The sequence below is a fragment of the Aedes albopictus genome, chromosome 1, assembly GCF_035046485.1.
Source record: "Aedes albopictus strain Foshan chromosome 1, AalbF5, whole genome shotgun sequence".
NCBI lineage: Eukaryota > Metazoa > Arthropoda > Insecta > Diptera > Culicidae > Aedes > Aedes albopictus.
Genome location: NC_085136.1, coordinates 51,257,516 through 51,284,043, shown reverse-complemented (window position 1 = coordinate 51,284,043; position 26,528 = coordinate 51,257,516). Strand labels below are relative to the sequence as shown.

Here is a 26,528-nt window from a genome sequence, read left to right as displayed (position 1 = left end):
GTCTTCAAAAAAAAATCGCTGAAGGAATCCCTGTAGATTCTGGGTACTGGTTTCGTATGCTTTCATCCGACGTTTCGGATACTTTTATTGTGCCTTCTTCTCAGGAATCTAATGGACAACAGATTATGTATTATGTATTGTCTGTGTTATGCTAGCGTATACTTACCAAAAATGTCCCATTTTATCGCAGAGGGCTATGAACTATGACACAATGCGTAGGGAAAATGATCCAGAAGTCCATCGCCGGAAAGAACAGTGTGACGGACTCGTTCACGTTCTATAAGTACATACAGAGTGTTCAACTCTCGTCTGCATTTCTAAAGCAACTACAAGTTATTTTGGAATATCTCAGACGATTTTTTTTTAGGAAATCGTCCTGTAATGTTTTTTTCCGGAAATTTCTGAAAAACTCTTTCAACTATTTTTTGAGAATTTCTTCATAACTCCTTTGGAAATTTTCTTTTCAATACCATTAGAAATTCTTACGCCCTACGCCTTTAAAAACTTCTTCAACGATGCTTTTATGAGTTCCATTTGTAGTTCCTACGAGAATTCTTTGGTCAATTTCATCCTGAATCCTTCAGATATGCTTTTAAAAATCACTGCGTCAATTGTTTTGGAATTTTCTTCAAAAATATATTTGGGATATTTTGGAAAATTTTTAAGACTTGCTTCGGCTATTTTAATAATCTTTTCGGTTGATCAATTGACAATTTCTTAAAATAGTTGCTTGGAAACTCAAATGGCATTTTTTATTGATCAGATAAATTTCTCTAGAAATGCTTTCGCATGGATTGTATGCTTGAAACTGCTTTGAAATTCTCTTAAGAATTTCTAACGCGATTTCTTTTGCATTACCATTGGCAATGTTATCTGAAATTTCTCGGACGTTTTTTTTTTTGAAAAAAAAATCAGAAATTAGTTTGAAAATTCTTTTTCCAATTTCTTGTGGAATGGATTTTCCACTTGCATTTTTAAATTATTTAATCATTTTTTGTAGAAATCCGAGATTTTTCTGTAACTTCATTGCAAATTCTTTCAACAATTTCTTAAAATAAGTATGTGAAATTTAAAACAAATTGTCTGAGATTATACCAAGTCAATTCCCCAGAGATTTCCAAAAAAGTTGCCGGAAAATTCCAAGAAATTTTCAATTATAAATAAAAAGAAATGGTCAAATGATTTTCCAAAAATATTGCCGTAGGTATTTACGAGAGAATTGCCGTAGTAATTTCAAAAAAGATGACGAACAAATTTCATAGAAATTATCTGTTTTTGGAAAGATTTGCCGAAAAAAAAAATAAAAATTAATTGCGGAAGAAATATTCCAAGGAATTCCTAAGGAATATAATACTAAGAGAAATGAATTTGCAGAGTGACAGATAGATCGGTGATAACTAACTAACTCCTAACAGGAAAAATGCTCGTAATTTTGAGAAGAATTTGTTGTTCTTAGAGTAAGCGCATCCCATACTTTTCCTTCATAAATTATCATGTTCATGTGATTATTATTACATCAATATGTGATTAAGGATGTCTGGTTCCATGGAAGTCATTCACAGACAAAGTCTTTACTCCATTCGTGACCAATGTCGTTCAAAGCAAGGTGATGATCTTTAAAATTTAGTATTCAACAAGAGCTAGAAACACACATTAACCCACCTAGTTGTCATAGTGCCTTTCTCGTCGAATATGTAATCATGAATTTTCCGTCGACGCAAGTTGAAACGTTTCTGAATCCTAAGAATACTTTATGTAGAAAAGCAAGAATTTTATCAAAGTCATCGTCGAATTGGGAAACTTATTGATGGCACTTATCATCAATTCGACCACTTCTGGCGGGACACCTGGAACCGGTTGTGGAATACTATCGGTACTGCCTCTAACGTCAGAGGCTATTTTCTTGAAAACCATTCATCAGGTTATCGAAAAAGCCGTGATTTTATGTGTCACATGCATGGGTTTGGTTCCCTTCCACATTTGACCACTTCCGGAGGGATACCCGGAACCACTTCCGGGACACTACCAATTTTCCCAAATATGATCTGAGATTTCTTTTTATGTTAACTGTTTATCAGGTTACCTAAAAATCCATTTGATGTGTCGCAAATAGTGGTTTGGCTCACTTTTACATTCCACCACTTTCGGCGAGACACCCGGAACCGGTTCTAGAACATTACCGGTTCTCTCAAATGTGGTATAAAACTATTCATTAGCAACCGTTATCTGGTTATCTAAAGAGCCACGATTCGATGTGTCGCATGTATGGATTTGGGTCACTTTTATATTTGGACACTTTCAGCGGGACAACTGGAGTTGACTCCGGAACACTACCGGTAGTATCTAATGTGGACCAATCATCAGATCAACGAAGAAGCAATGATTTGATGTGTCGCATGCATGGGTTTGATTCTTTTTTATATTTGGTAACTTCCGGTGGGTCCGGGGTTTGACCGGTTCCGGAACACAACTGATTAAGATATGGTCTAAGAGTATTTTTCTGCCTACCGTTCATCAGATAATCAAAAATGCTGTGGTTTTATGGGTCGTATGCATTGGTTTGTTGCATTTTAATCTGGACCCTTCCCAGGGTTCGGAACACTTAAATGGTCATAACTCTGAAACGACTGCACCGATCTTAACCATTTTCAATAGGAAATAATGGGACAACATACTCCGTCGAATGGACCATCAATCGCTGAAATCGGATCATATTTACTATCTAATAATGAGGTGACTTTTTGAACACATACACACACACATACATACTCACATACATATTCACAGACATCATCTCAACTCGTCGAGCTGATTATGGATAGAGACAGAGACACGTCTATTAGAATTGGGGTTGTGATTCTTGTGTCTTGGAACACTACCCATTACGTTACAGAAAATAAAATTTTCCAACATTTGCAAGCCATTACCCAAACTTGTTCTTTTTTCGGTTGAGTGAAATCAGCTTTTGTAACATTCAATTCCGCCCTCTAAATCTTATACTCTGACAGATAGGCAATTTCGTTCTATTATCAGTGTCCGTTCCACTAAGGAAGATTACAATGATAGTTGAAATAGCGTATCTGTCAAAGGATTAATGTTAGATGGCGGAATAAAATGGTACATGCAAAAACTGAATTCACTCAACCAAAAAGGGTACTCTTCTTACAGGGATCGAAAAGTTGATACAAGGCAACATAAATTGTTTTATTTCTATAGGAAGCACAAAGAGACACGAATTTAATCCAGTACATAAACTGAATGAACATATCAACGTTTTCTAGCGCCAACCACCGCACCGTCACCCCCATTCCCCCCAAAGACAGCGCTCAATCGTATTCCTAATCCGGGCTTTCACACTTCACCTTTGTCCTCCAGCCAGCCGAGGAATTAGCACGTCCTTTCCATCCCCCAAATCAACGCCGCCATTACCGAGATTGGAGATAGCGAAATTGATTTATCGCACTAATTTCGCCCCCCCCCCCTACGCAGCAGCATCTTCCCTCGAGCGAGCCGGTGTGGCCTACAAGGCGGCCTATTGTTGTCACTTAAGTAGTATCATTCACCCAGGTCCTCTGCTGCGTGTCCAATTGAATCCAACAGTCTCAGCACACAAAACGAAAAAAGCGAGCAAATTTTCCAACCAACCCCCACTCAAATGGTCATTTTCTGTTTTTCTTCTCTTCTCTTGCAGGCTCCTGGCGCGTAGCACTTCAACAAGCAGCAGGAGGACATTGAATTCGGGACAAATTTCAATCTAATCAGGCCACTGCCGACTGTCGACCCAGGACTGCTTGACGGGTCCATAGCAGCATAGTAGGACGGGAATGCCGTGGTGGTTCCGTGGAGGAGGAAAACGAGCTCGGAAGAAACCATTCAACGGAAGTTGGATGTAAGTGGGGGAAAACGAGTGGTAGTGGGGAAGAAGCCAAGTGAAGTGAGAGAGGTAGAAAGGAAAGAATTAGACGTTTGAGCCGCCACACGCACGTGTGGAAGCTGGAGGGGTGCTGGCGGCGGGGGGCGAAAGGCATCAACGGGAGAGACATGAGTCTCCGAGGATTTATAGCAGTGCTTCTGGTCGGAATCAACGTTATTGCAGGTAGGAGCGAGGGCAAAGAGGGAACTTTTTTTATCTGCAGTGACTCAATTTGGTGTTTGTACGTGGTGGTGTTTTCAAACGAAATAGTAATGGTAAGTTTCCTGTTCCGAAGTAGAGAGCTTAAGTAAATTTCCTTCTTTTCTGTATTTAATTTTTATTTTTGACATTTGTTTAACTAACAGCATTTTAACGAAACGATGCTGTAAGAAGTATGTGAAGAATAATAAAATTGACAATTCCTCCATGAGCTCCTTGTGGAATTGCTTAAACAGTTTCTTCTGGGAATGTCCCAGTTTTTTGTTATGCTTCTGAAATTCTTCCAGTAGTTCCGTCAAGAGCTCCTCAAGTCGTTTCTTAAGGGATTTCTACAGCAGTTCCTTTGGAGATTCTTCCAGAAGCACTTATCCTAGAATTCCTTTTGTGGTACTTCTGAGAACTGATTTTAAAATTGTCTCAAGCTGTTTCCCAAGAATTCAGAAGTACCTTCTTCCAGAAGTACCCCGGGAAGTCCTTCAGGAGTTCAATGAGAATTCCTCAAGGAGTTCCTAGGAAATTCCCACAGGAGCCCTCGAGAATACTTCCATTGTTTCTCCAGGAATACTTCCTAGAATTAAACGGGAATCCCATTACGGGATATTTCTAGAAATTCCTCAAGAATTCAGAATTTTTAGCCAAAACTATCCAAGATTTTCTTGGGAACTACTCTACGGTAATTCCTTCATAAATAATCACAAAATTATCTGTAGGATTTCCATGAAGTTTGTTTTAGGAGTTCCAGATTTCCCCAAAAAGTCCTCTAGTAATAATTCCCGGAAACTTACACAGCAGTTCCCTAAAAATATGTGTACAAGTTTCTCATGCAAAAAAAACCTAAAAAATCCCCGGGAATTCCGCCAGGAGTTTCCTGAGAATTCCTTGAGGAGTTCCTAGGCGATTTCTCCGGAGCTCCCCAGTAATTTCTCCAAAAATTTTCCGGAAATACCTCCAGGAGTTCCACGGGCATTTCTCCAGGAATTCTTCAAAAATTACAACATGAGTTCGCCATGAGTTCATAAATTCTCCGAGAGTACCTCCAGCAGTTCCCATGGAATTTCCGAAAAAAGTTTTCCAAAAATTCCTCCTGAAATGCCCAAGTAATTCCTCCAGGAGCTCCCCAGGAATTGCTGTTGGAGTTTCCAGGAAATTGTTCCAGGAGCTCCCCCGTAATTCCTCCATGAATTATCCGGGAATACCTCTAGGAGTTCCCTGTGATTTTTTCCAGGAGTTTCCCGCGAATTCCTCCCGGAGTACCCCGGGCACTTCTCCAGGAGTTCATCGAAAATTACAACATGAGTTCCCCAGGAATTCCTCCATAAATTCTCCGAGAATACCTCCAGAAATTCCCCTGGAAATTCCCCCGGAAGTTTACCTAAAATTCCTCCTGAAATTCCCAAGGAATTCCCCAGTCAACCAGTCAACATCGTATAAGATGTTGCATAAGATGTTAAAGTGGAAGCGATATGCGTACATTTTACATGCGCCTAAATGGAGGCATGCACGCATATGGCCTCCACTTTATCATCTTATGCAAAATCTTATACGATTACTGGTTGTCTGGGTCCTCCAGGAGTTCCACAGGAATTCCTCTTGGAGTTCCCAGAAAACCCTTCCAGGAGTTCCCCGCGAATTCCACCAGGAATTCCTCCAAGAGTTCCCCGGGAATTCCCCCAGGAGTTTCCAGAGAATGTTCTGAAAATTCCTTTAGGAGTACCCCGGCAATTTCTCCAGGAATTCCCCGGTAGTTCCTCCAAAAATTCTCCGGAAATACCTCCAGGAGTTCCCTATGATTTTTCCAGGAGTTTCCCGGGAATTCCTTCAGGAATTCTCCAGGCATTTCTCCAGGAGTTCTTTGAAAATTACTACATGAGTTCCCCAGGAATTCCTCCATAAATTCTTCGAGAATACCTCCAGCAGTTCCCCAGGAATTTCCGTAAAAGTTTTCTAAAAATTCTTCCTGAAATTCCCAAGGAATTCCTTTTGCAGTTCCCAGGAAATTCTTTCAGGAGTTCCCCGTGAATTCCTCCAGAAATTCCTCCAACAGTTTCCCGGGAATTCCCCCAGGAGTTTCCTGAGAATGTCCTAAGGATTCCTTCGGGAGTTCCCCGGTAATTTCTCCTGAAGCTCCCCGGATATTCCTCCTAGAATTATCCGGGAATATCTCCAGGAGTTCCCTGTGATTTTTCCAGGAGTTTGTTGGGAATTACTACAGGAGTTCTTCGAAAATTACAACATGAGTTCCCCAAGAATTCCTGCATAAATTCTCCGAGAATACCTCCAGCAGTTCCCCAGGAATTTCCGTAAAGGTTTCCCAAAAATTCTTCCTAAAATTCCCAAGGAATTCCTCCAGGAGCTCTCCAGGAATTCCACTTGAAGGTCTCAGTAAATTCTTCCAGGAGTTCCCCGCAAATTCCTCCAGGAATTCTCCAAGAGTTCCCCGCGAATTCCTCCAAGAGTTTCCAGAGAATGTCCTGAGAATTCCTTCAGGAGGTCCCCGGCAATTTCTCCAGGAGCTCCCCGGAAATTCCCCCAAAAATTCTCCGACAATACCTCCAGGCTAGGGAAAAGGAAGCAATCGGTGAAGTACTAGATTGAAAGTATTGAGCTAAATTTTTAAATGGTGAGATGATCAATTCTTCATTTTTGCAATGAAATGGTGCAAAGAGCGTGGGTATTATGATTTCTTAACTAATTTAATACTATTTGAGCAAACGTTTGGGTAACTTAATCTGATTGGTTATCGACTGTAGGCTTGAACGGATATGGGGATTCTCTCGGCTTTTACAGTATTTCTTCGGGATTCTCAGAAGCAATTTCTGGAGAAATGTAATCCCAGAAGGATGTTTTAAAAGAAACCCAGAACGAACATTTGGAGGAATTTATTCAAATTTGTTGGAAGAATTTAAAAAAAAATGTGGAGGAGGAACGCCTGAAGGCGTTACCTAAGTCATCCCGGAAAGAATTCCTAAAATAACTCCAGAAAAAGTTATAAGCGGAATTCCCAAAGAAATTATCCTGGATGAAACCAAGAAAGAATTTCAGGAATCTATAAACGAACGCCTGGAAGGAACTTCTTAAGCAGTCCCGGAAACAACTTCGGAAGGAAGCCTGAAAAAAAATTCGGGGTGAAATTCCTGAAGAAATCCCAGAAAAATGAATGGTAGAAATTTATGGAGGAGTTCCAGTAGGAGATTCAGGAAGAATCCCGATAAGAATTAATGAAAAAATCCCGAAAAAGGAATTCAGGAAAGATATCCTGGATCAATCCCAGAAAGAACTCTTGGAGACATCTCAGAAGGAACTTCTTGAGAAATTCCAGAAAAAAAAACTCCTTGAGGGATCCAGGAAGGAATTCCTTAAAGAATCCCGGAAGAAAATCCTGAAGGAATCTCAGAATTTCCAAAAGCAGGAATCTCAGGAGAAACTGTTTGAAATATCCCAGAACAAATCCTGGAAGAAATCTTGGTTGAAATTCCGAGAAACTCTGACTGCCTCTCTGGAGCCACCATCCAACTGTTTCTGTTAAACTCCCAGCATCTGCCCATGTGGGATGCCGATAACGGATCAACGTGTCATGTAGTTCATGGATTTGTAAACACTGTTATACAGTTTTGATGAATGGTCATCCATTCATTGTAATTTTATAGCATACTTCTGAACCGAGATAGTTGCAACTGAGTGGAACTCTTTACAAATGAATGATCCCATCCTTATACACAATGAACGGCATCGGTGGCCAAGGAATGTTTATAGGGGAGAGCAAGGGGAGATTGTAGGGGCATTTCAGGGGGCCTCAAGGGGTACCAGGATCTCAGGGGCGTGTCAAGGGGGTCCCAAGGGGTTAGGGGTTTTAGAGGGGTACCAGGAGTCGATGAAGTTTCAGGGACGTTTTAGAGCGTCTCAGGGTGGTTCCATGTGGCCATTTGTGGGAGTTTCGGGGGGTACCAGGAGATCTCAGGGTCGTTTCAAAGAGGCTCCAGGGAATCTCAAAGGCGCTTTATGGAGTTTAAGGAGCGTTTCAGCAGGGTTCCAGATGGCCTCAGGGACGCTTCTCAGGGGGTTCCAGGAAAGTTTTAAAGGATCTCTGGGGTGTGTCGGAGTGTTTTCGGGTATCAGGAAGAGGATAGGGTTTCAATGGGTATCAGGAGGCTTCAGAGGCGTTTAAGAGAACCTCAGGTTCAGTTCAGGGGTTTCAGGGGATTTTCAAAGGCCTCCAAAGAATCTGACGGGTCTCACGGGCGTTTCTGCTGGATTTAAAAACAGTTCCACGGGGCCTCAGGGAAACTTCAAACGGTCTCATGGGATTCCAAGAAGCATCTAAGGAAGCCTCAAAAATGCTTCAGAGGGTCTCAGTGGCGTTTCTGTGTGTATCATGGGCGTTTATGGTGATTTTATGAGGGTGCCAGAAGATCTCAGAGGGTCCCAGGGTGTTTCAGGGGATCTAAAGGAGATTCCATACGGCTTCGGGGACGCTTCAGGGATGTTTCAAACGGATCATTAGCGTTTCAGGGGTGTTTTCGGAGGTCTCACGAGCGTTTTAGGGAGTATCAAAGGCTATCAGGTAATCTCAGGGGCGTTAAATTAGAAACCATGGGGTTTCAGGAGGTACCATGAGGTCTCAGGGGCGTTTCTAAACTGTGTTCGTTCACAACGAATATCAATGTCAAGCAACATGCGTATCGCATCCCTTTGGTGGGGTCGCGTGTTCGAGCAAGACCACCCATTTGCTGCATCTTTCTCGATTCCGCAAAGAGAAGTGAATATGAATGGAATAGTGTTAGATAGTCTCTGAGGAGTTGCATGGGGTTTCAGGGGATACCAGTAGATCCTGCCCCTGAGATCTCATAGTACCCTCTGAAACTCCCTGGGTCTCCTTGGATGGCTCCTGAGATCACTTGATACCCAATGAAACCCCTTGGATCTCCCTTGAAACGCCTTTGAGATCTCCTAGTACCTCCTGTAACGGCCCTGAGACCCCTGACCCCTAAAACTTCACTGCACCATTTGAAACTTTCTTTGAAGCAGCCATGAGATCTCCTGCTACCCCATGAAACTCATTGAAATGCCCCTGAGACTATTTTAAACGCCCCTTAGACCTCATAGTACCTCGTGGAACGACCCTGAGACCTCATTGAACACGCCTGAGACCTCATTGAACGCCCCTGAGACGTCATGGCTTCCCTTGAAATCCCCCAGGACCCGATTGAAACGCTCCTGAAATCTCCTGGTACCCACTTGAAGCTCCCTGAAAGACCCCAGAGCCCCCCTGAAGCGCCCTTTGAGGCTCTGTGGAATCCCATGAAACTCTTTGAGAGGATATGAAGTGTTCCTCGGAGGCCCTTTAGAATCGCCTTGAGGCCCCTTGTAACACTGTAGCGTCCCTGAGATCCCTTGGATTCCCTTGAAACTCCCGAATCCCCTGTTACGACCCTAAGACTTCCTTAAACATCACTGAGACCTCCTCGTCTTCTGAGAACGCCCATGAGGTCTGCTGGTACCTCGTAAAACTCCCTGAAATGCCCCTGTTATGCCCCTGAGACCCTCTGGAACTCGCCTGGAAATCTATGAGAACCCTTGAAGCGCCCAGGGAGCAGGTAATACTCCTGAAGTGTCCCTGAAACACCACCCCCCTTGGGGACCTCTAAAAACCTCCTAAAACGCCCTGAGAGCTGCAGGTGCCTCTCTGAAACCCGTATGGACCACCTGAGACGCCCCTGAGATCTCCGGTAGCCCTGAAACGCCACTGAGTCCCTCTGGAACTCCCCTGAAACCCCCTGAGACTCCCTGAAGCACCCCAAGGAGGCAACATGGAACGTCATATAGGCAACTTTTACTTTAACCTCAACACCCCGTCGTAAATAGCATTCCATAACACCGGAACCAGGATAAAACCTTGCAAGACTCCTGAGGTTATGTGAAAGCACTTCCGACTCACCCCTGTGTCGTAAACTAGCACTCGATTCTGGAAGTAACTTCCGAGAATCTTGAACAGGTATCCGGTTATCTCCAGATGCAGGAGCGCATCGGCAATAGCCGGCCAACTGCCGCTTTGAACGTGTTCCTTACATCCAGAGTCACCACTGTACCGTAGACAATCTGCTTCCTCTTATCCCTTTCGAGAAGGAGCGCAAAAAACTGAAATTTCCATACAATTTGCTCAAATTTGGCTTTCCAGAACTCTCGGACTTTTAAATATATCAACACTTTTTCTTTGGCATTCGTAAGAACTACTCTTTAACTTTCGATTTCTAACTTTGTCCACCTAGAGAAATCGAAAATTAAAAATTTGCGACTGATAGAACTTTTTCATGTTTTACAATTTTTGCTCATTTTTTGTTAAACTTGTTGTGGTAAATCTCACACACAACATAAACACATGCAAGTATATGTAATGGCTCAATATATAAAACAATTTACATTAGATAAACCAAAGACTAAACAGTTGAAAAAAAAACGTGAAACTGTTATTGTTGGAGCGTTATTTCGGTGGTCAAGTAATCGATCTCCTCTTCCGAAAACTAAACTGGTTATTCCAGAGACCATTTTCAACCTTGGTGTACTTCTACATTCTGTTGAGGATGAACTTCTCAGAAACCTTGTCCACCGTGCCGATCAAGCATATGCCGATGGGTCTCCGAGTGGTTTCCCCGCCTTTGGCTGTAGGACTAGGCTGTCTGCCGCTTCCAAACCTCTGAGAAAACTCCCTTGTCCAGAAATTTCTGCATAGCAGACTTGAACATCTCAGGAGCCTCTGCAATAGCTACTTTTAAGGCCAGGTACGAAACTCCGTCCGAACCTGAGGCCTTACTTACGATAAGGGACTTTGCCATCCCCGAAAGTTCCTCATTGGTGACTCTCTCCTCATCGCCAGACCCAGTCCCCAGCGGTCCTACGAAAGGAGGCCAAGGACAAGGATCATGGCGTGGAAAGAGCCCCTCAATGATCCCCTCCAAGATCTCTGGGGACTGCTCGGTTGGAGCCATTACACCTCTTATTTGGGCCATGACGATCTCGTAGGCTTCACCACACGGATTAGCATTGGCCCTCTGATAGAGACCCTTAAAGCAGGCCGTTTTGCTTGCCCTTATTTCGGTCGTCAGCGTGACTTTGGCAGAGGTGAACACCACCCGCCGCTAATTCACTCCTCATCAGTACGTGCCCGCAGCACCTGCCGCCTAGTCCGTAGGCAAGCGCGGCGAAGGTTCGCAATCGCTTGAGTCCACCAGTAAGCTGGTAGTCTTCCATTTCTATGGTGGACTTTCCTACTAGGCATGGTCGCATTAACCCCACGTGAGAGCACCGCTACCAGCTCGTCTCCGCTTGAACCGAGTAGGTTTTGCTCATGCTGCAGCGCCTCCCTAATACCTTGTCGTTGAAGTACGTTGTCTTCCACCTACGAGGGCTTCCTCTACGCGCTGGCTGCTGTTGTTGTTGTCGCTGTGGTATAGCCATCGTCTATTCTCTAGTTCGAACTACTTGTTCGGTCAGGACTACAAAAGGTTAAGTCGGTAATCACTCCACTCCGTTCCGACTAAAACCAGGTACCGACATTAGCCAGGTCGTCATCTAGCATAGCAAGTGCCTCTAGCAGGATCTGACCCCGCTGGTTCGTGAAACGGCTTTCCCATTGAACGGCCCAGGTATTGAAGTTACCCACCATTACCACCGGTTTTCGTCCTGTCAGCAATCTTTATCTTCAGATCAGGTTCATGAAAAGTTGTGCCACAAATGATGAGAAATGACGAGTGAGAAATGAGAAAAAAGAAGTAAAGAGTGCTGACAGGACGGAGACCGGTGGTAATGGTGGGGGACATCAATGCCTGGGCCGTCAAGCTCAATATCACCAGACTACCAGGAGATTTCTATCGGGCGTCTAGCAGGCGTTTTCAATGTTTGAGTGTTAGTAATCTTCTTTTTTTAGGTGACTAACCGTATATACCACTGCGTCTTGGCAGAGTGTTCACACATTGGTGCGTGGATGCCAGGCGTAAGGTGATAGATTTGTGTGAGTTTTAGTCTGTAGATGATGTGGCACACTTCGCTAGACTGCATACATTATAGGCTTATATACAATGGATTAACACTGTGCTGTGAAAGTTGGAAGGAGGAAACAGATTTAGTCAATCCATTTCTGGTTCTAGCGATGGCTATGAGAAAGTAGGAGGAAAAGGACGAGCCACGGATTGAACCTAGGACCTTCTGCATAAGAATCAGAAGCGGTAGCCACAAGACCATCTAGTTTGTATTCTGAACACAACATCTCAAATCTTTTACAACGGTTAAACGGTATCCAAGATCTGTTTATTATAGATGTATTCTTCATTAAACGGCTTATTTTACTTCTGATGAAACAGCCTTTTACAGTTGTATTAAATAACTCAAGGTAATTACTAAGTTTTTTTTTATTTGAACATCCTGTATTCAAACCAAATGGAGTCACTGTAGATCGCTCTTCCCAGAAAGAGGGCAGATAATTCAATTAGGTCATGTCCGTTCATCGTTTCTCACTTCCAGCCGGAACGTCATTACTGTTGGGATTGCTTGCGACAGGTGCTAGGCCGGTGTTAGGGACAACCAACGATGGTCTGGCCAATCAACTGCTGGAACAACAGCACCCTCAACCACAACCACCACCACCACCATCATCGCCACAATCACAGCAGGCGTCGATAGCGCCAGTGGAACTGCCGCAGCTAGGGCTGCTGCGATCACTGCCGGTGGTCACCGAGCCCACTCCGAATGCCGCAGCCAACATCATCAACCTGGACCGGGATGGGGGCGTTAGTTTTATTCCGCGGAAGGACTTCCGCCTACAGCAACGGGCAGTGCCGGCCGAGTACGCCGGGGCTTCGGCCATGCCGCACTGCGAATCGTTCACCATGGGCAATCCGGACCAGAAGATGCTGTACAGTCCGGGTGCGCCCGGAAACTATCCGAACAACAGCGACTGTGTCGTAGTGCTGGAGGCCCCGGTCGGGTCGCTGGTGCGGCTGGACTTTCGCGATCATTTCCATATCGAACCGTCGGAGGAGTGTAAATATGACTTTTTAGAGGTGAGTTTTTGACTGAATATATCATCGAACGTTTGAACAAGCATTTCCGATTAAGAAGCTTATTAGCTGAGCTTATTTTGAACTTAAAACATTACCCATGAAGTAGAAGACGCTTGTCCGCCACTCGCATTCACCGTGGCCTTGATCTTTCGGCAAGACGCCTAACTCAGCGACGATCGAGTGCAGGTGCACCGTGTGATGCGATCGTGTCGTCGTCCACAACCGACCTACTCTGATCGTCATCGTTCTTCCTCTTCTCATTCTTCTTCTTCGTCTGCCTCCCAAACAGATCCGCGACGGTGCCCACGGTTTCTCGACGCTACTTGGCAAGTACTGCGGTACGACCTACCCGCCGATGATCACCTCGAAGGAGCGCTTCCTCTGGCTGCGGTTTCACTCGGACGAGAACATCGAGTACAGCGGTTTCGTCGTCGTCTACGAATACGTGCCAAGGCCGACGTCATGTGAGTATACCTATGTATATGTATCTAGATGCTATGTAGCCCAGATCCGTGTCTCATGTCTTGTCTCTTCACTTCGATTCGTATGCAACAGAATCGTTGAAATTGCTGATGACATTTCCCAACATGAAAACTAATCGAATAGTGATGTAAACAGCGCCACGCACTTACGGTTCCTCAATTCTATCACAGTCAGGGAATCCTCAAAGATCACACAGCTTAGGGCTACTCTAAAAAGTGAATGTCAAACAAACAAAATACGCTCAGATTTAGTTCGGATAATTTACGCAGCCGTCTGCCAACCGTAAATAAAGCATTGAATTCCTTCGGAAAATGTTCGCCGACCAGAGCTCAGCACATGCTTTCACATTGTTTCCTATCAGCCGCCTCAGTAATCGAAGGTGGCGGAAAATGAGCGTCCGTTCCTATGGATACCGCCGGTTCGACCGCCGGGAGGTATGTAGATACCGACAGTAGTGGTCGAAGTAGGTGCGGCCAGGCGCGGGAAGCGTCTGCTTTATTTTCGACTTAATGACACTGTCTCGTCGAGCTTGAGCTTGAGCGAGAGTGTAGCTGTAGTGTGTGCCCTGCCTGCTTGCGTGCTGTGATGATGATGCTGACGATGTGCTAGCAAGTGGCGGAATTTGTTTACGGAGGAACGGTGATGTAGTTGGGGCGAGGGTTTCCAGGAGTCTCTCCCAAGAACTTCATTAAAATATATATTCATCCAAAGGCGTAAAAACTTAAAGTATTTGGAGGCAAACTACGTTTAAAGTAGTTACCACTTGTTTTGGTGGGATTCAAACCCACGACTCCGTATCGCTGGGCCGGTGCTTCAACCAACTAAGCCACAGAACAAAATACGTTACAAGTTGTAACCAAAACAACTGGTAATGGCACAAACTTCCCAAATGGAAGAGAACGTTCCTCTGGAGCCGACTTTTACTGATACCTGTATCCCATTTAAGCATGTGGTATTTTTTTACAAATTTATTTCTCGATTTAACAATAAAACGTACTTTGCCTTCAAGTTTTTACGTGTATTTCAGACATACAGGCTAACTGGTATAGCCGGAAAAGGGCAATAAAATAATTGTTATATTGAGCCTTTCCAGAGAAAATTGATGTAGTTAAACACCCAACGATACTTGGAGGATTTGTAGTATATCGGAAATATATAAACGTTCGAAAAACGAATAAATAAATACGTCTGAAGATATGGAACTTTGTGAGATTTTTCCGACTACTTCATTGTATACGTAACTATTATATCACCCTATATCTGTAAAATATTCGGTATTTCAACCATCCTGACATTAATTGGAAGCTGTTTCAGTTCCGGACTCTTTTTAAGTTGATCATAGGATGCGGCACTGCGGTGCGGTTTTTTGACAGTTCGGAATGACATTCAGGATGATGTTTGTTCCTTCTATAAGATAAAATGGAAAGATTTGCAATTTATAATGATTATGAAGGTGTTAATCCAAAGAACAGAATTTTCATGCGCTCAATACGGTCAAGCCTGTTCAGCAATATGTTTGGAAGTTCCACCGGTGTATTTTTGTCAAATTTTAAGACAAATATTTCCAAAATGTTATCAGCATTTTCAAGCAGTTTGGTATTTACTTCTACAAATAGAAATTTCTATGGCAATTGATTGATTTTTTTACTGATTTTGCAACAGCATCACTGTCACTATAGGCCGGTCAATATTAACACGATAATTCACGGATTCCTCCAGAACTTCTTCAAGGAATTCTTTTAAGCATTTTTTTTTTTCAGGAATGTCTCCAGGGATTCATCCAGAATTTTTTTCACGGATCCTTCCCGAATTGCAGAGATTCCGCCAGGATTCCACTAGGAAATTCTTCAGGAATTTCTCTCAGAATTCTTCCAGTGTTTTTCAGAAACCCCTCAAACAATTCTCTAGAAATTGCTCCAGAAAGTCCTTCAGCAATACCTCCAAGAGTTTCTACAGAGATTCCTCTAGAAATTGCTTGAAGAATAACTCCAGGGAATTCTCCAGGGACTCCTTCGAGGATTTCTCCTGGAATACCACGACGGATTCCTTCAAGAAGTCTTCCAAAGGCTTCTTTTGGAATGCATTCAGGGATTCCTTCATCAATTATTTTAGGGATTCCTCGTAAAATTCTTTCAGGGATTCCTTCAGGAATTACTCAAAGAATTCCACCATGGTATCCAGCAGGAGTACTTCCAAGGATTTCATTAGGAATGCCTCAAATGATTCCTCCTGGAAATCCTCCATAAATTCCCATGGAATGGTTCCCCGGATTCCTCCAGAAATTCCTCCAGTAATTCCTTCACGGATTCCTGCCGGAGTTCTACCAAGGATTCCTTCAAGAATGCCTCCAGGGATGCCTCTAGAAATTCCTTCAAGGATTTCTCCTGAAATTTCTCCAGGAATTTCTCCTGGAATTTGTTCACGGATTTCTCCAGAACTTCTTCCAGGAACTAATCAAGGAAATCCCCCAGAAATTCTTCGAGGAATCTCTGCATGGATTCGTCTAGGAGAAGCTTTCAAGCATTTCTTTTTTTAGACATTTCTTCAGGAATATCTCCAGGGATTCGTTCAGAAATTTATTCACGTATTCCTCCAGGAGTTCTTCCAGGGATACCTCTAGAAAATTCTCCTGAGATTTTTGTCCCAGAATTCCTTCAAGTTTTTTCTTCCTCTAGAAATTGCTCCACGGATTCCTCCAGGAAAACTTCCTAGGACTCCTTTTGGAACGCATTCAGGATTCCTCCATCAATTTCTTCTGGGACTCCTTCTGAAGTTCTTCCAGGGATTTCTTCAGGTGTTACTTAAAGAATTCCAGCAGCGATTACTACAGGAGTTCTTTCACGGATTCCTCCAGAAATTCCTCCAGGAATTCCTTAAGGATTCCTTCAGGAAAGCCTCCAGGGATGCCTCCAGAAATTTCTTCAAGGGATGTGCTCACGGATTCCTCCAGAAGTTCTTCCAGAAATTCCTCCAGGAATTCTGTCAAGAATTTCTTCAGAAATGTCTCCAAGGATTCATCCAGATATTTCTTCACAGTTTCTTCCTGAAATTCTTGCAGAGATTCCGCCAGACATTACTACAGAGATTCCAATTAATTCATGGAGAAATTCCACCAAAAACTCTTCCAGGAATACCTCCATAAATTCATCCAGGAATTGCGCCAGGGATTCATCCATGAATTACTTCACAGATTGCTTAAGGAATTCCTCCAGGGACTCCACCAGGGATTCCTCTAGAAACATTCCAGAGCATCATCCAGAAATTTGTCCAAGGAATTCTTTAGGAATGTATCCAGGGATTCCTCCAGAAATTTCTTCAGAATTCCTGGGATTCCTCAAGAAAGTACTCCAGGGATATCACCAGGGATTTCTCCAGGCTTTTCAAGGGATTCCTCCAGAAATTCTTCCAAGTATTCTTGTAGGAATTCCTCCAGGGGTTTCTCTATGGATTTCACCAGAAAATCCTCCAGGAATTCTACCTGGAATATCTCCACGGACTTCTCCAGAAATTCCTATACGGATTTGTCCAGGATTTTTTCCAAGGATACCTTCAGGATTGCTTCCAAGGATTCCTCTAGAAATTCCTTCAGGAATTACTCCTAAATTTCTTCCAAGGATTGCGCCTCTAGGATTTTTTCTCGAAATTTGTCCACGGATTCCTCTAGGAGTTTTTTCCTAGGAATTCCTCCAAAAATTTCTGTTGGCAATCTTCCAGAAATTCTTCTAGTAAATCCTCCAGGGACGCCTCCAGGAATTCCTCCAGAGATTCCTTCAAAAATTCCTCTATGAGTTCCGTCAGGAATTCTTGCAGAGATTCGTCTACGAATACATCCAGGGAATGCTTCAGAATTTTCACACAGAATTGCTCCAGGAAGTTCTCCTTGGCCTCGTTCAAAAAATCCTTATGGAATTTCTCCTGGTAAATTCTTGTGAAATTTTCCCAGAGATTAGTTTAAGGATTCCTACAGAAATTTCTTCAGGAATTTTATAAGAAACTGCTCCAAGGAATTATCCAAAACTTCGTCCGAGAATCTCTTCAGAAATTCCTTAAAAAATCCGTCAGAGATTCAGGAATGCCACCGGGAGTTCCTCAAGACATTGCTTCAGACATTCCCTCAGTAGTTTATCCCGAAAAGCCTCAAAAATTTCTCCAGAAATTCCTTAAAGGATTTCTCCTGTAATCCCTACAGGAAGTCATTTTTGAATTCCTTCCTACATTGCTTAAGGAAAAATTCCAGAGACTTCTCCAGGAATTATCCAGAGCTTCTTCCAGAAATTCTTCCTTCAGGAATGTCTTCAGGGATTCCTTCAGAAAATTATTCATGGATTCCTCCAGGAGTTCCTCTATGGATTTCTTTTGTAATCCCTCCAGCGATTCATCCTAGAAATCCTTCTTTCCACCTGAGATTTATCCAGCAATTTTCCAGAGGTCCAGAAATTCTTCCAAGTATTCCTTAAGTAATTCCTCCAGGGATTCCTCCACGGATTTCTCCAGGAATTTTTCCAAGGACTCCTTCAGGAATGCCTCCAGAGTTTCCTCTAAAAATTCCTTCAGGAATTACTCTTGATTTGTTCCCAGGGCTTCCTTCAGGGTTTTTCGTCGGAATTTATCCAGGGATTCCTCCAGGAATTTATTTAGGAAGTTCTCCAGCAACTTCTCCAGGTATCTGTTCCTCCAGAAATTCCTCCTGGAATTCTTCTTGAAATTTCTAAGGGATGCAACCAAACATTCCTCCAAATAAGTTTCACCCAGAATTCCTCCAATATTTTTTCCAGGGATTAGGGATTTCTCCAAGAATTCCTCCAGAAACTCCTTCAGGACTTACTTACCTTACCGATCAGACTAAGGCCGGGGTGGGCTCTGCTGTACATAGTAGCCGCCTCCATTCCACTCGGTCCATGGCTGTTTCTCTCCAGTTCCGCACTCTGCGTAGGGTCCGCAGATCGTCCTCCACTTGGTCGACCCACCTAGCACGCTGCACTCCACGTCTTCTTGTACCGGGCGGATGACTCTCGAGAACCATTTAAGTCGGGTTGCTACCCGACATTCTGATGACGTGACCCGCCCACCGTAGCCTCCCGATTTTCGCGGTATGGACGATGGTTGGTTCTCCCAGCAGCTGATGCAGCTCGTGGTTCATTCGCCTTCTCCAAGTCCTGTCTTCCGCGTAGTCGCGTAGTCGCCGGCTAAGAATAGGACTACTAACCCCAATTCAAGGTGTCAAGCGACCCGTGCTGAGGAATGAGTGATCGAGGGGGTGAAAAAGATGCTCGATCTTTAACGGAGCCTGTGGGGTACCTGGGCACCCCCCACAGTAAGCTGTCCCTTACCGCGTTAATGCAGGGCTCTGGCGTGGTGGACGTTCTTTCCCGTGCGACTCGTGGGATTAATCATGAAATCAAACAAATCAAGCAATCAAAATTCAGGTGGAAGTAGTGGTGGGATCAACCCCTTCGCAAGAAGCGGGTTGATGAGATCTCCGACAAGGAGAAGTGAGGAGATAGGCGCTGGGAGTTGCGTACGCAGCTCAAGCGTGGGTGCTCCAGTCCACTTCCCGGCAAGCCAGCCGGTGGAGGTTATGGACGGAGCGTGGTTGTTGAGGGCCGTCAACCGAGGATCCAAAGGACGGTCCGCAATAGAGGTGGCTGAGCAGCAGCTTGGCAAAATCATCGACTTTGCGTCCACTAAGTCGAACATAAGCAAGGACCTGAAAACGGCCTTGCTTCGACTTAGGGCGTCGATCGACGATGCCAAGCAGGAGCACGCGGCACTCGCGTTGCTGACTGCTGCAGCAGCGGAGCCTGCAAATGAGAAAGTGCCGAAGTTTACCCAAACGGAGGCCTTCTCCTTCGCAGGAAGTCCAAATAAGGCGGAAGCGACTGCTCGCGACAAACGGGGCAAGCAATCGCAGAAGCGGGCGAGGCAACCGTCAGGCGAGGAGCTGTCTGGCGGTGCCCGCAAGGCCAGGCGAATCATTACCCCGAAAGTCGGTAATAATGCCGGAAGGTCGGACCCCAGCCAGGGTTCCCGGAAAGCTGGGAAGAGTGGGCCTGAAAAGGCTGGCCCGTCCCGGAACGATGGGAACAAGGGGTTGCGACCGCTAGTGGGCCCTCAACAGCCACAGAGTAGGGCGATCCAAGGGGAGGACCCCCCTTGGACGAAGGTAGAGCGGAAGAAGAAGAAGGCGAATCCGCAGGTAGTAGCGCAGGACGCCAAGCCAAGGCGTAGGAGGGCAGGTGCCAAGCGCGAGAAAGGCGACGCTATCGTCATCAAGACGGAACAGTCCAAGTACTCGGACGTCTTGAAGATGATGCGAAGCGACGCCAAGCTTGAGGGTCTTGGAGCCGACGTACGCAGTATTAGACGTACTCGTACGGGCGAGATGATCCTGGAGCTGAAGCGCCAGAAGGAGCACAAGGGCGCCGCCTATAAGAGGCTGGCAGAAGAGGTCCTTGGTGAGGGTGTGCAGGTGAGGGCTTTGACACATGAGGCGACTCTGAAGGTCAAGGACATCGATGAGATCACCGAAGTGGAAGAGCTCGTCACGGCACTGCGGCAACAGTGCGATGTGCAGGTGGCCGCCGCAGCCGTTAAGCTACGGAAAGGGCCAGCAGGGACACAGGTAGCTTTGGTTCAGCTACCTGTGGCGGACGTCAAAAAGTCCGTTAAAGTAGGGAGCATAAAGGTGGGTTGGTGTGTATGTCACCTGACATTCCACGAGCCACCAGAGGTTTGCTTCAGGTGTCTGGAACCAGGACACAAGTCGGGGGACTGCAAAGGCCCCGACAGGCGCAAACTGTGCAGGCGATGCGGCGCTGAAGGTCATAAGGCCCAAAGCTGCACGAGTCCGCCCATCTGCATGATCTGTACCGGGAAATCCTCGAACAACAGACATCCGATGGGTGGTCCCAGGTGCCCGGCCTTCAAGAAAGCCGCAGTGAACAACAAATCACAGTGCAGGTAACGCAGCTGAACCTGAACCACTGTGATGCGGCTCAGCAACTGCTTTGTCAGGCAGTTTCTGAGTGGGAGACGGATATCGCCATCATATCGGACCCATACCGAGTACCCGCCGGCAACGGCAACTGGGTCGCGGATGGGACCAGAAAAATGGCGGCGATATGGACGACGGGTAAATACCCCGTTCAGGAGTTGGTGTCTACTACCTATGAGGGCTTCGTGGTCGCCAAAGTAAACGGGGTCTTCTTCTGTAGCTGTTATGCGCCTCCGCGGTGGCCGATCGAGCAGTTCACGCAAATGCTGGACCGCTTAACGACCGTGCTAACAGGGCGAAGGCCGGTGGTAATAGCGGGCGACTTTAATGCCTGGGCCGTGGAATGGGGAAGCCGTTTCACGAACCAGCGGGGTCAGATCCTGCTAGAAACACTGGCCATCTTAGATGTCGACTTGGCTAATGTCGGTACCAAGAGTACCTTTAGTCGGAATGGAGCGGAGTCAATTATTGACGTGACCTTTTGCAGTCCTGGCCTAACAAGTAGTTCGAACTGGAGAGTAGATGATGGCTACACTCACAGCGACCACCTGGCGGTTCGCTACAGTATCGACTACAATAACAGCAGACAGCGGATAGAAGAAGAGGCGGCTAGGCCAAGGCCAAGCCCTCGCAGGTGGAAGACATCATACTTCGACGAAGGGGTATTTAGGGAGGCGCTCCGCCGTGAGCGAAACTTAATCGGTTTAGACGGCGACGAGCTGGTAGCGGTGCTCTCACGTGCGTGTGATGCGACCATGCCTAGGCGAGTCCACCCTAGAAATGGGAGGCCACCGGCTTACTGGTGGACCGACGCGATTGCGGACCTGCGCCGCGCCTGCCTACGGGCTAGGCGGCGGATGCAGCGAGCACGATCAGAGGAAGAGCGAAACGAACGGCGGGTGGTGTTCGCCGCTGCAAAAGCCGCGCTTAAGACCGAGATAAGAGCAAGCAAAAAGGCCTGCTTTGAGGGTCTCTGTCAGAGTGCCAATACGAACCCGTGGGGTGACGCCTACAGGATCGTTATGGCCAAGACGAGAGGTGTGATGGCTCCTACAGAGCAATCTCCAGAGATGTTGGAGGGGATCATTGGAGGACTTTTTCCGCGTCATGATCCTAGTCCTTGGCCTCCTTTCGTAGGACAGCCGGGGACTGGGGCTGGCGATGAGGAGAGGGTCACCGATGTGGAACTTGCGGGGGTAGCTAAGTCCCTTAGCGTAGGTAAGGCCCCAGGTCCGGACGGAGTTCCGAACCTGGCCTTAAAAGTAGCTATTGCAGAGGCTCCCGAGATGTTCAGGTCTGCTATGCAGAAATGCCTGGACGAGGGAGTTTTCCCAGAAGCTTGGAAGAGGCAGAGCCTGGTACTATTGCCAAAGGCGGGGAAACCACCCGGAGACCCGTCGGCATATAGACCAATATGCTTGATTGACACGGCGGGGAAGGTGCTCGAAAAGATCATCCTCAATAGAATGTTGCGGTTCACCGAGGGCGAAAATGGTCTTTCGAGTAACCAGTACGGCTTCCGGAAGGGGAGGTCCACCGTAGACGCTATCTTGTCGGTTACAAAAACCGCCGAGAAAGCACTCGAGCCTAAGAGGAGGGGAATTCGCTTTTGCGCGGTAGTGACTCTGGATGTAAGGAATGCGTTTAATAGCGCCAGCTGGTCTGCTATTGCCGATGCGCTCTTGCGTCTGGGGATACCGGAGTACCTGTACAAGATTCTCGGAAGTTACTTTCAGAATCGTGTACTAGTCTACGACACGGAGGTGGGTCGGAAGTGCTTTCACATAACCTCAGGAGTCCCGCAAGGTTCCATCCTGGGTCCGGTGTTATGGAATGTCATGTACGACGAGGTGTTGAGGTTAGAGTATCCAGTGGGAGTGGTGATTGTCGGATTTGCCGACGACATTACGCTCGAAGTCTACGGTGAAACGATCGAGGAGGTAAAGTTGACTACCAACCACTCGATCAAGGTTGTGGAGGCGTGGATGCGGTCCAGGAAACTGGAGCTGGCTCACCACAAGACAGAGGTGACGGTTGTTAACAACCTGAAGTCGGAGCAGCAGACGGAGATCAGTGTAGGAGACTGTACTATCCTGTCAAAGCGCTCCGTCAAACACTTGGGCGTGATGATCGACGATAAGCTTACCTTCGGTAGCCACGTCGATTATGCCTGTAAAAGAGCCTCCACAGCTATTGCGGCACTGTCCCGGATGATGTCCAATAGCTCTGCGGTGTACGCCAGTAAGCGCAAGCTTCTGGCTAGTGTTGCTACATCCATACTTAGGTATGGCGGCCCGGCGTGGGGCACCGCGCTAAGTACTAAATGCTACCGACGGAAGCTGGAAAGTACTTACAGGCTTATGTGCCTGAGGGTTGCGAGCGCGTACCGTACCGTGTCACACGACGCTCTCTGCGTCATTACTGGTATGGTGCCTATCAGCATTCTTATCAGTGAGGACATGGAGTGCTTCGAAATGCGCGGCACAAGAGGCATACGCAGGACTGTCAGGATGGCCTCTATGGTCAAATGGCAGCGCGCGTGGGACAGTTCCACCAAAGGAAGGTGGACCTATAGGTTGATACCGAGGGTAGATAGTTGGATTAATAGGCGCCATGGGGAAGTCACATTCCACCTGACACAGGTCCTTACAGGTCATGGTTGCTTCCGACAGTATCTACACCGTTTCGGGCATGCGGATTCTCCCGAATGCCCAGTGTGCAATGGTTTAGAGGAAACGGCGGAACACGTTTTGTTCGTGTGCCCGCGTTTTCGCACAATGCGTGACCGCATGCTTGCCACATGCGGGGAAGACACAACTCCGGACAACTTGGTCCAGAGGATGTGTAGGGATGAGTTTGGCTGGAACGCCGTTTCAACGGCTATTACCCACATCGTCTGGGAGCTACAGAGGAGGTGGCGCGTGGACTCGGAGAATGGCTAGTCCAGATGCAGTACAAGAGGTGGTCCAGGGGTTCGGAGTCGGCTTCGTAGGTCATACCGGTGCCCTGCGGTCGAGATCGACCCTTACAACGATTAAGTGGCCGCGGAGAGGAAATCCCGGTAGCGGTGCTGTCGTGGCGTCGGTCTACTGGGTTGGATCCGAGCCCGCGGTTGGAAAGGGGTCCCCGGCAAGGGTCGGGGTAGGTGAGATCCTGCTGTCTGCAACCTACGGGTGCATCTGATAGGGCCTGAAGGGTAGTGATACCCTTCCTTGCGGGCAGGTCAGATCGGGTTGCACGTGGGCATCAGTTCTTGATGTCCGCTCAGCAGTAGGGCGCGGGCGGGGTTGACCCTGCCCGCCTTCCGAGGACAAAGGGAGTGGCGAGGACCACTCGGGAAACTGGCTAAGCGCCAGCATGCTACCGTGATGGACTCTCCAAAGCGAGTCATCGATGTTCGTTGCTGCAGGCTACGCAGCTAACCTTGTGGGTGCGATGTGCACTAGCCCCTCTCTGAAGCAATACCTTCTTGGTGGTTCCGGAGAGACGTAGGGTTTGGCGACCATAGGAATGGTTTAGTGGGTACGAGGAGAGAGTAGTCCTGGATTTTACTTTTGTTGTAGAAGACGGCCTGTCAGACCTACACTACCCTAACCTTCTGTTAGGGTGTCTGTTGAGCAGATTATCCCCCTATGGTTTAGAAGGAAAAAAAAAAAAAGTCCTGTCTTCCATCTGCACTCCGCCGTAGATGGTACGCAACACCTTCCGTTCAAAAACTCCAAAGGCGTGTTGGTCCCCTGCACGTAGGCTCCATGCTTCGAGCCTATAGAGAACGACTGGTCTATTCAGCGTTTTGTAGATAGTTAACTTCGTGTTACGGCGAACTTTATTCGATCGTAGAGTTCTGCGGAATCCAAAGTAAGCACGATTTCCTGCCACAATGCGCCTCTGAATTTCTCTGCTGGTATCGTTGTCGGCGGTCACAAGTGAGCCCAAGTACACGAATTCTTCAACCGCCTCGATTTCATCACCGTCGATATGAATTCGGGGTGGCGGGCGCGGTGATTCCTCCCTGGAGCCCTTTGCCATCATGTACTTTGTCTTCGACACATTAATGACTAATCTGATTCGTCTGGCTTCACTCTTTAGTCGGATGTACGTTTCCGCCATCGGCTCAAATTTGCGAGCGATAATATCAATATCATCAGCGAAACCAAGCAGCTGAACGGACTTCGTGAAAATCTTCCCACTCGTGTTTATCCCCGCTCTCCTTATTACACCCTCCAAAGCAATGTTGAACAGCAAGCACGAAAGACCATCACCTTGCCGTAACCCTCTGCGAGTTTCGAAGGGACTCGAGAGTGTCCCTGATACTCGAACTACGCACATCACTCGATCCATCGTCGCCTTGATCAACCGTATCAGTTTATCCGGGAATCCGTATTCGTGCATAATCTGCCATAGCTGTTCTCGATCGATTGTATCATACGCAAATTTGAAATCGATGAACAAGTGATGTGTGGGCACGTTGTATTCGCGGCATTACTGCAACACCAGGCGGATGGCGAACATCTGGTCCGTTGTAGCGCGTTCACCCATAAATCCAGCCTGATATTGCCCCACGAACTCTCTTGCAATCGGTGATAGACGGCGGCATAAAATTTGAGAGAGTATCTTGTAGGCAGCGCTCAGTAGTGTGATCGCGCGGTAGTTCCCGCAATCCAACTTGTCGCCCTTTTTGTAGATGGGACACACGATACCTTCCATCCATTCCTCCGGTAATACTTCCTCCTCCCAAATCTTGGTAATGACCCAGTGTAGTGCTCTCACCAGTCCTTCTCCACCGTATTTTAGAAGCTCGCTTGGTAGTTGATTTGCCCCAGCGGCTTTGTTGTTTTTCAACCGGCCAACCTCCTCCTCAATCTCTTGAAGGTCAGGGGCCGGAAGTCTTTCGTCCTGTGCACATACTCCTAGATCTGTTACCACGCCACCTTCGGTACTTACAACGTCGCCATTGAGGTGCTCATCGTAATGCTGCCGCCACCTCTCGACCACCTCACGCTCGCTCGTGAGAATATTCCCGTGATTATCTCGGCACATGTCGGCTTGTGGCACAAAGCCTCTGCGCGAGCTGTTCAGCTTCTCGTGGAACTTTCGTGTGTCCTTAGCGCGGTACAGCTCTTCCATCGCTTCGCGATCTCGTTCTTCCTGCTGGCGCTTCTTCATCCGGAAGACTGAGTTCTGCCTGTTCCGCGCCTGTTTGTAACGTGCCTCATTCGCTCTCGTACGGTGTTGCAGCATTCTCGCCCATGCTGCATTCTTCTCGTTTTTCAACTGTTCACATTCGCCGTCGTACCAGTCGTTTCTGTGATTCGGAGTCGCGAAACCTAGTGCTGTAGCCGAGGTACTACCTATGGCGGATCGGATGTCCCTCCAGCCATCTTCAAGTGTAGCTGCGCCAAGCTGCTCTTCCGTTGGTAGGGCCACTGCTAACTGCTGCGCGTAGTCTTGAGCCACTTCTACGTTACGAAGTTGCTCGATGTTGAGCCGCGGCGTTCGACTTCGACGCGTGGTGATAACTGTCGAAAGTTTTGAGCGCATGCATACAGTGACTAAGTAGTGATCCGAATCTTTATTCGCACTGCGGTATGTGCGGACGTTGGTTATATCTGAGAAGAATTTACCGTCGATTAGAACGTGGTCGATTTGGTTTTCTGTTTGATGGTCGGGTGATCTCCAGGTGGCTTTGTGGATATCTTTGCGGGGGAAGAAGGTGCTTCGGACTACCATCCCACGGGAGGCTGCAAAGTTTACGCATCGCTGGCCGTTATCATTCGATACGGCGTGCAGGCTGTTTCGCCCGATTACCGGTCTGTACATTTCCTCCCTTCCTACCTGCGCGTTCATGTCGCCGACAACGATTTTC

The 26,528-nt window shown here is 46.7% G+C and overlaps 1 protein-coding gene across 1 annotated transcript in view; it reads left to right on the top strand.

Moving 5' to 3' along the window:
- Positions 1 to 3,691: 3,691 nt before the first annotated feature.
- LOC134285697 (neuropilin-1-like) overlaps positions 3,692 to 26,528 on the top strand; it is a 90,991-nt gene continuing 68,154 nt past the window's right edge. Inside the window, exons 1-3 of the mRNA XM_062847167.1 lie at positions 3,692 to 4,096; positions 12,647 to 13,185; positions 13,475 to 13,649. Coding sequence (XP_062703151.1) covers positions 4,042 to 4,096; positions 12,647 to 13,185; positions 13,475 to 13,649 — 769 coding nt within the window. The 5' untranslated portion in view covers positions 3,692 to 4,041. The remainder of the gene's footprint in view (positions 4,097 to 12,646; positions 13,186 to 13,474; positions 13,650 to 26,528) is intronic.